This window comes from Astatotilapia calliptera, chromosome 19 (genome assembly GCF_900246225.1).
Source record: "Astatotilapia calliptera chromosome 19, fAstCal1.2, whole genome shotgun sequence".
Classification (NCBI taxonomy): domain Eukaryota; kingdom Metazoa; phylum Chordata; class Actinopteri; order Cichliformes; family Cichlidae; genus Astatotilapia; species Astatotilapia calliptera.
In genome coordinates, this window is record NC_039320.1 from 4,350,001 (window position 1) to 4,360,802 (window position 10,802).

The window sequence follows — 10,802 nt, forward strand, 5'->3', positions numbered from 1 at the left end:
ATGCTGTAGATGGCCCCAGCTCTGAGAAGGAGAAAGGAGCGAGTGTTGAAATGATCGATGAACTCACTACTTAACTGACAAAAAAAAGACCCAGCAACTGCTCAGATCATATTTTGGTTTTTCTTTTCTAATTTCAAGCCTACAACATGAGAGTGCTGAGGAAGATCCTCACACAACAATAGCGTTGCCATAGCTCACCTGCTAAAGAGCTCGTGGAGTTTTACATAGGTGACAGTAGGCGCCAATAATCCAGTCCAAACAGGGAAAAGTTCTCTTTAAAACAAAACGGCAAGAATAAAAACATTCATTTTTAAATTGATATGCTCTATGATTAAGCAAATAACGTTAAAAGCTTGAAAGGAAATCTGAGCCCACTTCCTCTCAACATCAAACTTACAGTCACATTAAAGTCAAATCTTCCAGCATTATACACTTTTTAGTAGATCCTTACTCCGACTACATACACAAACTTATACAAAGCACATCCAAGGTGAGACAAATCAGTCGGAGACCTGCAGAGTGATTATCAACCCCCCCCCCCCAAAAAAGCCCTTAAAATATTGCAAAAAGAAAACTATAATTTCATAAACACCCTTTTGTTTGAATTTTCGTGTACATATTAATGAGGACTTACGGTTTTGGACCATTCCTGGAGCGAGGGGTCGGCGACTGAGACTTTGATCTGTTTTGGCCAAACGCGTCAGACTCTCTCATCTGCTGCATTCGTGGGCGGCTTGGTTGTAGGACAGTCCACTCTCCCACATCGTCATCATTATCATCATCATCGTCATCATCACCGTCATCATCTTTCAGCCCTGCTGGTGGGTCTGCTGTCTCTTTGCTGGTGGCAGGAGCTGTGCAGACTGAACAAACAGTACAGTCATGTTTACACTTGACTGGAATTTATATATTTTTGTGATTTAACACAAAATCACAAGTGGTGACAACACTGTTCTTTTAGATGAGGTGTAGATTTGCTCTTTTTTTTTTAACACAAAAGCAATTTTCACAAATCGACTAACCCTACTCAATCATGGCAAAGGATGTAGTCTTAACAGTGCCGACTGTTGTAGTGCAGTCTTTATATACCAGGACGCTGTTGTTGTTACAACATTTTATTTACCTCCAGGACCTGTGTTACTCTCACTGGCAAACAGAGCTTCCACAGCTTCCTCTAGTGTACCGTGAGTTTTCAGGGCTTCAGAGCTCACTGCCCAGCTGAAGCCCATTTCCTGAAATCATACAAACATACAGACATTAAAGCCACAAATGATTACTTTATTAGCCCAACACATACACACCGCCAGGTGACACTGGTGTATCCCAAAAAGAGCTTTTCATATGAATCTGTGGGAGGGAAACCAATGAATCAGACTTTTGTTTTGTCTCATTTCCATTTTTGCAAAGCGTCTCCTACCATGAGGTGCAGCGTCTGTGCTCGTTTCAGCTCCTGTGCGGCTTCAGCACTTGTACTTTCCAGCCTCAGGACCTCTTTGTAAATCAGTGAGGCTTCGTAGTATCTCTGGGAGAATCAATGTTAGGATGTGAAATTAGTTGGGGAATTTACAACAAGTTGTAGGATTGCGTTATTACACAAACAAAACCGCCAAGTCTTCAGTTTTTAAACGAGCATGCTTAAAGAGGTTCTGATTCAGCCACACGGCATTTTGGAGGATGCAGTCTGTTACTGTTTAATAGCACCAGGCTCTTCACACAGGGACTCCTGTTATGCTGGTAATGAGGGAATGCTAAATAACAGAAAACACCAGAGTATGATGCAATGCAGCACAAGCAAGTATCTGCAGTTCCTCTATTGTTCCACAGAAGTATGTTAATCCCCAGAGATCTCAGTGTCAAAATGCCCATCTAAATCATATTTACAGCTGCAACAAAAAACCCCAGCAAAATATAAGCTGTGTTAACTGGATAACTTACCTTAAGACCACAGAGAGCTTTCCCTTTCCTAAATAAACCTTTTATCCAGTTTGGTTCCATGGAGAGTGCAACGTCAGCATCCGTGAGAGCACTTTCATACTGCTGTAGTCTTTCAAAACAGAGGGACCGATTTCCAAATAACCTGAAACACAGCGAACAAACATTTATGGCCATTAGCAGTTAACAGCTCCTGGTAGTTCTAATGATGTCAATTTAAGTCAATGTTCTTACTTAAATTCCTTTGGGTTGAATTTAATAGCCTCAGTGAAACATTTTACTGCCTTCTCGTACTGCCCAGAGGCAGCCAAACGATTCCCTATGTCTGGAAAAGAGAAAAAAAAAACCTGTTGTATCCTGTTTGTATTTTGACTTTTTTTTAACATAAGGCTCTCAATGATGATGGATGGAAAATGTCACTTACTGGCAAACTCAATGCTTTTCTTTGCATACTCCTCTAATATGGGATCCATTGATTTCTGTATAGAAACCCCCCCAAAAAAGTCTGGTTGATGAATAATATTTTCAAAGTCGTACTTTGAATTGAAAAACAAACACATTTGCGTTGTGGTTGCTAGTAAAAGCTAACAAAAGCTTCTGAGGGTTGAGGTAGGAGCGCAGAGGGTTTTGCAGCATGCTTACACATCACATTAGATAATGGTTAGAGGGATATTCTCTGGGTCAAAGGGAGTCCGAACAGAATGTCCCAAACTACAATCAGTGATATTAAAATGATCAAGGCTAAGCAGGGGGTGTTTTTGTTTCTGTCTTTGTGATTCCAGGAAAAAGGAGCAGATAGGAGGTCGATTTCAAACTGCCAAAGCAAATTAAATCCTTTAAAACGACAGATATTTCTCCTGTACTTCCTTCTAAAAAAAAACTTTGAACACAACATTCAGCAATTTGGGAGCAACAGACTTTAGTCTTGACCTATAAGAATATGTTTTCAAGATTCCCACCTCTTTACTGGTTTCAGCTTTCTCTTTCTTTCTAACTTCAGGTTCCTCAGTGATATTTGGATTTTCCACTTCAGGCTGTTGAACTGCAGATAATTTACTTTCCGCCTTTTTTCCTCCTTTTTTCTGTTTCTGAATCCACGTCTCCTCAGGCGCCGATTCAGCAGAAGCAGCATATGAATTATTGAAATCCAAATCCTGCGGAGGATAAAACAAGGTGGTTGTTTTGGGGATAATCATCCGAAAGGTGCTCTTGTGAAAAGACTGTCATTTAAAATACGCATGAAAAATAGTGTTACATATTTGCATATAATCTGATACTGTTAAAGCTCTACCACTTAAAAGAAAAGGTTGCCTTTCTGTTCCAAAAAACTGAAATTTACAACTCTGACAGACCTTTTGCTCCTCTTCCTCGTTCTCATTCATCTTCACAAGATTTTTTTCTGCAGTATCAGCACCAGTCTTATCACATCTGGCTGCCTCAGTTGCCTTTTGAGTTTTATCGCTTCGTGAGGATCCAGTTGTTTCTGCATTACTTTCAATTATAGTCTCATCATCTTCTTTTTCAGAGGAATCTGACTTGCCTTGTTCTTCCTCCTGAAATAACATAAACAGCATTACAAACAATCAGAGCAGCTTTAAAAATACCTTTCTGTCTGGATTTTCCACTCTGACACTTGCATGTACACACAACAAGGATAAAAATAGACTCACAGCTGAACCGTCTTTAACTGCACTCTCCTTTTCTAGCCGCTTCTTTTCTTTTTTACGCTGCAACAAAAGACAGAAAATTCTGGTCAAAAAAAAAGCAAAACGCCAGCATTGCTAGAACGTTAAATCCTAATAAGTATGCATATGCAGACCATTTTTTTACGCTTGTTCTTCTTAGTTTTCTCCTTACGCCTTTCCTCTTCTTCTATTAACTCCTTTGCAATTCTATCAGCTTCCTGGTGAAAAAAAAAAAAAGGCAGTGTCAACTAACGTTCCAATAAATTCCCAAAAAAGATTAAAATCTGACAGAGTGCACACAAGATAAATTGCTTTGGATAAAATTACCATTTTAAAAGATAAATATAATACTGCTTAAAGTTTTTTCAATGCTTTGGTTTATTCCCCACAGAGTACGTGAGTCAGAGAGAAAGATATGTCCTATTACAAACCAGACACAAATATTAAAGAGATCGTTCCTTGTTTCATTTCCCAACAAGTGCAATAAAAGGGCAATACCTCATCAGTGAGCTGTTTTATTTGCGGATGTGGTTCTAAAGTCCTGTTAGCGGCGCTGCGTTGATAATAACGATCGTCGTCGTCGTCATCATCTGAATAAACGAGATCTTCCTCCAAAGGATTTAAAAAATTTAAACCTGCAAGTTATAAAAGACAAATACAAAAACGTGATCGTCACTCCACGATAACACAATGCAAAGATCACGCCAAATTCCCTGCTGTTTAATCACGAAAGTGGTGAAAAGAACCACAAAAAAAACACAACACCTGGGAACAAGTAAATAACAACATTTTTAAGTAAATGAACTAAATCAAATCAACTACTACAGCTTTTTAAAGAAAGTTCCTCCTCACTGTTACTAAAGTGTCATAAGCATCTGCTTGTTACACTCAATACATACATGAAATAAGTGTTATCAGTTTAGTTGGATTTCTTGTGGCTATAACAGAGGTGGGAGATATACAGCAGCTTTAGAATTAAATAACAACATTTCAAGAACATTTGCAATAATTAGATTTTGGCTGTTGTGGGAAATATCTGTTATCTGTTAACACTGTTTTGCTGATGCTTGCAGCTTGGACACAATAAGTGTAAATATAGGTAAGTTTCCATCAGTCTTTTCTAATGAGCAACTGTCACTGATGACATGCATCCTAATTTGAACTGAATCTACTGAAATAAGGTCCCACGGGTGCCAGCAGCATTATGATGCAATAACAGTGACACAGCATAATTCTGATGCAAGTGCATCAGAATTCATTTCCCTACAAATTAAGTATAAAATAACTGCTTAACACTTTCAGCTCTTGAGCAGCCTGCACAATTGCACAGAACACAAGTTTAAAAAAACAAACAAAAAAACTCAAAAACAATTCCTACCTGGGATGTAAACAGCTGCTTAAAACCCTGCTTTACCACCATGTAGCCATGTCAGAAAATTTCCATCCAACAATTGCTCTTCCTGTCACATGGAGCACAACTAGCAATTGCTCCAACCAAGCTTGGTGGGCTCATTTTCTTACATTTGGGCCACACATCACTGCCAGCACCTCCTCCTTCATAACCTGGTTATCAATGTTGGGAGTTTGCCTGAAGTGGTGAAACAAGTTTGTTGTTTCCACCTTTAGCAGGAGCATTTTTTCTGTATATTAAGTCTTGTGCTTTAATGGAGCGCACTGAAGTAGCTCCCTTTTAAACTGCTAAATCCTCGTAGGAGTCTGATCCACGGCTCTGCCTCTCAGGCATAACTGTGCTCGTCTCATTGTTGTCCACTTAACAGATGGCGTTGCTATATCAACAAATTTGTGATATGACAATTTTATATCACGTAAAAATTTATACTGGTATTACGGTAGGCAATATAATAGGCACAGTGCTAGTCTGTAGTTGTGGATTTGCTGCAAGTGGCTCAAGAAGATGTATGTCTGATATCCCTTCCCATTCCTTCTGTTTCCTTACTCTTCCAAATGTATGCTCAGTGTTTCCTCCCTCCTCTATTTAACCTTAGATTATTCAACACTGCACTTGCATCAAAGCAGACAAATTTAGCAGACAGTTTATATAAAAAGGAAAAAAACAACAACAGCTGAGCAGCAATGCTTAAAACTACAAGCCTATACTAAAGCTTGATTTCAAGCTTGATTTCCTCTTTAACATAACTTGTAACAGCAGTTTCAGAGAATGCTTTACCAAAAAAGCCAGGCCGGATATCATTCAGGAAATTGCCAGAAGGAGCTCGTCCACTCAGGTAATCTACCATTGATTCCTATAAAGAAAGAAAAAAAGAAACAAATAGTTAGCATCCAACATATTTACATGTTTAAAAAATGAATCTGCTGTAAAATAAACTACAACTGGTTTGGTTTGTAATTAATAGTTTCAGTATTTTTAAAGCAGAACTGCAGCCTGCATTTCACAGGTTCTTGCTTCTTGCAATCAAATGTTTGCTGGTTGGATTCCTCTGTTGTTATCACATGAATATCTTTCATCCTTTTATACATGAAGGGGGTCGGAAGTTCAGAAAATGCTAACAGGTTTGTGTGTAGAGAGTTATTAAATTACTGTGACATTATATGAATAATTTCCTTTGATACTAATTTGTCTCTAGAATTAGGATATTTATTCTCCTGTTGATTGACTAATTGATAATGATTAAACAAGTCATGTCTCAAATATGATGACTTCCAGCGTTCCTTCGTTTTATGTCATTATGAGTTTACTACCCCAGCTTCTTTTTCATTAGTACATCTTATCTTCACCAGCCTGGGACACAAAGCACAATACAAAAGTCTTAAGCCACCCTTCCTTTCTTTATATCAGTGCTTCAGGCTTTCTGAAGGGTCTTTTTTTTTAAAACATTGGCTTATTTACCACTCTTTCCCCCCCCTTGTACCAATATTTTTGTTCGTTTACATAAAAATATAAAAAAGAGACACCTAACTCAAGAAACCAGAAACGAGCTGTGGCTGAAGTATACCAAAGTACATGAAACGGGACAGAAAAATCATAAAAAAGTATAACAGGAGTTTCTTCAGCAGTGCCTCTATTTGTTTTGGGGCTAAATTTCAGAGAACGGCGCTGGGATTATGTCAAAATTGATGGAATTATGAAGACAGAAAACTACCCTCACATTTTGCTCTACCATGCAAATACCTTCTGGACAGAGTCTCACTAGCAACGTCTTAAGGGTGACATTGCCAGTGTGTTTCAAACAAACACTATCAGTCCACAGTCTGGACCTCAACAGTGTGGGATCATTGTGACAAAGAATGGAACAAAAGCAGCTTGTTAAAGAAATAAAGTAACTCCGAATAAACAGCGTTCGCTGTAAGACTGCAAGCAAGACGTCTGCTTTATTACACGCTGACGAGCCACCATGACCACACCTAACATCATAATAACCTGTTTTTCTACATCTGTGATAACACTGTAATAACAACACAGCAGTTTTATGGCTTTAGTCATACTCACGTGTGTGTGCATTAGTCTCGAGTTTTCTCGAATTCTGGGCATGGCTGTCCCACCTGGCAGGTAGAGAAATGGAAAAATAAACTTCAAACATATATTTAAATACTCAAGGACTAGCATGTAACGTTGGAGAGTTAACATTAAAGGTGGTAAAAACACAGCAGCGTCACCTTCGCGCTGTCTGAAAGCCACAATAATACGTCGTTAGCTGGTAAGCTAAACAGCGACATAAGCTCAAACAAGTCAATTTCTTGGTAAATGAAACTGATGGTCAGGCCTCCCTAATAAGAAATAACTATCACTGCTTTATTCTTACCTTTCACAATCTTTCTAGGCATGTTATTATTTCTGTGAAGTGTCGTCCAGAAGCTGTGTTTATATATATATATATCGTTGGATAAGCAAATTCTACAGTACAGTGATCCCTGCTTCCTGCTTTCTGCTTGTGGCGTCGGATTTCTTCTTCTGCTGCTCATTTAGCCACCTGCGCTTCTTCTTTGACGTTTTGCGGAAAGCTTTAATCATTAATGTTGTATTACTGCCATCTTGTGGTAGTGGATTTGTGTGTGTGTGTGTGTGTGTGTGTGTGTGTGTGTGTGTGTGTGTGTGTGTGTGTGTGTGTGTGTGTGTGTGTGTGTGTGCTGTTTAACTGTGACACTAAATAATATTAGAGAGCTCACGACGTCACAAGCCTCGAAAGACGCAAACACAAACTCATGATTCAGGATATTCTTCTTCAGGTGAGATGTGTGTTCATTTAGTAGTTTATTCCAACCTTTATAAGGATTTGTAAGAAAAATGCATCACTTGCAATGTTTATTGTTGTTCTTTGTTGTCTCCATGGGAAACATGCTTTTCTTTTTCATGTATTATTTATCTATTAATTTCTATGATGTGGAGTTGCTGGTGTGTTTTTGGATCATTGTCTCGCTGTATAAACAGCTTCAGGGCATAGATTACCTGAATAAACACAAAAGGTAATTTGTAAATGTGGATATCATTTATTCAGTTAAAAAAAAAACATTATAAAAATCTACCTACCAAACTTGGTAGTGATAGTGTAATGATCTTGGAGCTGATTTGCTGCTTCAAGGTTACTTGCTATAATTGATGAAACCATGAAGTCTGCTCTCTACCAGAAAATCCTGAGGAAGAATGTCTGGCCATCACTTCATGTCTTGAACTCCAAGAACACGTGTGTTATGCAGCCGGACAATTCTACCTCTGATGAACTCAAACTAGGGCAAAACAAAAACAGAATAAAGGCTTTGAGTGCCTAATCACATTTAGGACTCAAATGCAATTGAAATGCTTTGGCGTGACCTTAAACAGACCGTTCAAACTGAAAAGTTGAATAAAAAATATTTTTGCAAAGAAGAGTGAGCCAAAATTCCTCCACAGTAATGTGAGAGATTCATTGCCACTTGTGGCAAAATTCTTTATGGTACAGTCAGTTTTTAAATGACTTTTTCATACTGGTTTCAATAATTTATTTCCCTTAATAAATGAAATCATTATTTAATAATAGGTTATCATTTGCCTTATATGAACATTTGTTTGATCCTGTGAAATATGACAAATATGCAACAAAATAAGGAACAATTAAGGAGGAACTACTTTTTCACAGCACTATATTCAGTGCTGTGCAAAAATCTTGAGCTACCCCTGATTTCTTCATATTTTGCTAGGAAAATGGGAAATACAGTGATTTACTGAAAATGTAAATCATTGTATTTCTGTGCAAAGCCAGGCCGATTCTAATGAGCTTGAAAGTCAGTCTCTTGGATGACCGCCTTTATTCTTCAATGCAACCTGAACTAGGGCTGCTCAATTAATCGAATTTTAATCACGATTACGATCTGGGCTTTCAACGATCATTAAAAATGACTGAGCCGATTATTGGCCCCTCCCTCATTTATCCGCGACACCTTAAAGGCCGGTGTTCCAGATCTACTGGCGTTTAGATCAACTGGCGTTGGTCGAACAGATGTGTGGCAGTCTTGCGTTTCAGTAGCTCCTACCGACAAACCAGCAAAAAAAAGCCAAATGTGTCATCTGTGACACTTGTGAGGTTGTCTCAAACACACTCCGTCAGTCTTGATGCTGTTGAACAACAAAATGTTTAAAAATGTGGCGAGTTTACCTGGTGATATCCTCGTGCGCCACGCGATCGCGAAAACAGCAAACAATTAACACCATGCCGTTGTTGTTCACGGGACAGCAAGAGTAAACGATCGGGAGACTCTTGTCGTCGTTATCGTTCCCCTCGCACGGTTTATTTCTCCGAATTCAGCGTTTTTGCTTCACAACTACAGCGTGCAGTTTACTTTGTGCACTAACATGGAGTCGAGTCAACCAGCGCCACCTCTGGCCAAGTGCCACAGCCTACAGCCAGATCAACCTGTGACACATCTGCACCACGTTTGAATTCGTGTCATGCACATTTGTACCTTTCAATTGTGTCTGTTTGTGCGTCATGCAAATAAACCTTTGAAAAGAATGAAATGATATCATATATTCCTTATTGGCCTACATTTGTACAAAATTCCAAATTATATACACAAAGTCATAGAAATCACCACTCCAATTGGTCATCATGATTTTAATATTCTCTTTTTCCATAACAATGAAATACACCTTGGACAAATATGACACATCAATATTTCATTAGTGTTGTCACATCACATCCTGTAAGCATCGTCTGTCTGTGTCTTTTCCCTGAAAATGAATATTTCCAGCCAATATAGGCAATTCATCAACATGGCTGGAGTTATATACAGTCTGTATAAGTGTGGTTAATCTAATGAAGATTTGTAAGGAGACGGCAGTTACTGTGAATTCACAGCAGTTACACAGTGATTAGTAATAAACAGCCAGTGAGAGTGAGTGGATATGACTGTTCCCACCACTAACACATGACCATAGGCCACTACTAGATTAACTTGTGACACATCTGCACCTGCTGCTATGATCACATTGAGTAGAGGCTGAGTGGCTGCACTTACCCCTGGTACATCCAAATCTACCCACAAACATGTTGAAAGATGCAATGCCAGCAATGTGGATTGTCAACACTGAAAACAATCAGTAAGCAAAGACAACAGGGATCATTTGTTTCTGTTTATTTAGCACCCACAACATTTGTAGTCGCCTTCTGCACAGGGGAAGTCCACACACACCGTGTGGTACCACTTTCCACAGAAGGTGCAATCTGCAAGATTGAATGAGATTGTCAGGGTCATTGTCTGACTGTTTATTACTAATCACTGTGTAACTGCTGTACATTCACAGTAACTGCCATCTCCTTATAAATGTTTATTAGATTGACCACACTTATGCAGACTGTATATCACAACCAACTCTAACATGTTTGTTTGCAGAGGGCAGACACAGACAGACTACGCTAACGACATGTGATGTTACAACACTGGTGAAATATTAGTGTGTTCACGACATTTTTCGTATGGGCAAAAGTATTGATATCAGGATGGTGATTCTTATGTGTATGTCATTTGGCATTTTGTACAAATGAGCAGCCCTAACCTGAACTCTTAGATAAGCTTTCTAGTCAGATTTTGTATACTTGATTAAAGAAATAGGAACAAATGTTGTGTTTTTGTGACATGATCCTCGTAGCAAATGATAGAGATAAAGATATGATTTAAAATTAGTTCTGTTATGTGTAGACACAACAATGGTTCATCTCTTGAGTTCATCTC

General features: G+C 38.7%; 1 protein-coding gene across 1 annotated transcript in view; it reads right to left on the reverse strand.

Annotated features, from left to right (window-relative positions):
• LOC113012265 (RNA polymerase II-associated protein 3-like) overlaps positions 1–9,268 on the reverse strand; it is an 11,097-nt gene extending 1,829 nt beyond the window's left edge. Inside the window, exons 1-16 of the mRNA XM_026152364.1 lie at positions 9,227–9,268; positions 7,087–7,139; positions 5,806–5,881; positions 4,116–4,252; positions 3,752–3,835; positions 3,603–3,659; positions 3,285–3,485; positions 2,892–3,086; positions 2,357–2,411; positions 2,167–2,257; positions 1,936–2,077; positions 1,418–1,522; positions 1,124–1,232; positions 635–863; positions 199–273; positions 1–21 (exon numbers count right to left, since the gene is read on the reverse strand). The exon at positions 1–21 is cut by the window's left edge and continues 82 nt beyond it. Coding sequence (XP_026008149.1) covers positions 1–21; positions 199–273; positions 635–863; positions 1,124–1,232; positions 1,418–1,522; positions 1,936–2,077; positions 2,167–2,257; positions 2,357–2,411; positions 2,892–3,086; positions 3,285–3,485; positions 3,603–3,659; positions 3,752–3,835; positions 4,116–4,252; positions 5,806–5,881; positions 7,087–7,128 — 1,619 coding nt within the window. The 5' untranslated portion in view covers positions 7,129–7,139; positions 9,227–9,268. The remainder of the gene's footprint in view (positions 22–198; positions 274–634; positions 864–1,123; positions 1,233–1,417; positions 1,523–1,935; positions 2,078–2,166; positions 2,258–2,356; positions 2,412–2,891; positions 3,087–3,284; positions 3,486–3,602; positions 3,660–3,751; positions 3,836–4,115; positions 4,253–5,805; positions 5,882–7,086; positions 7,140–9,226) is intronic.
• Positions 9,269–10,802: the final 1,534 nt, after the last annotated feature.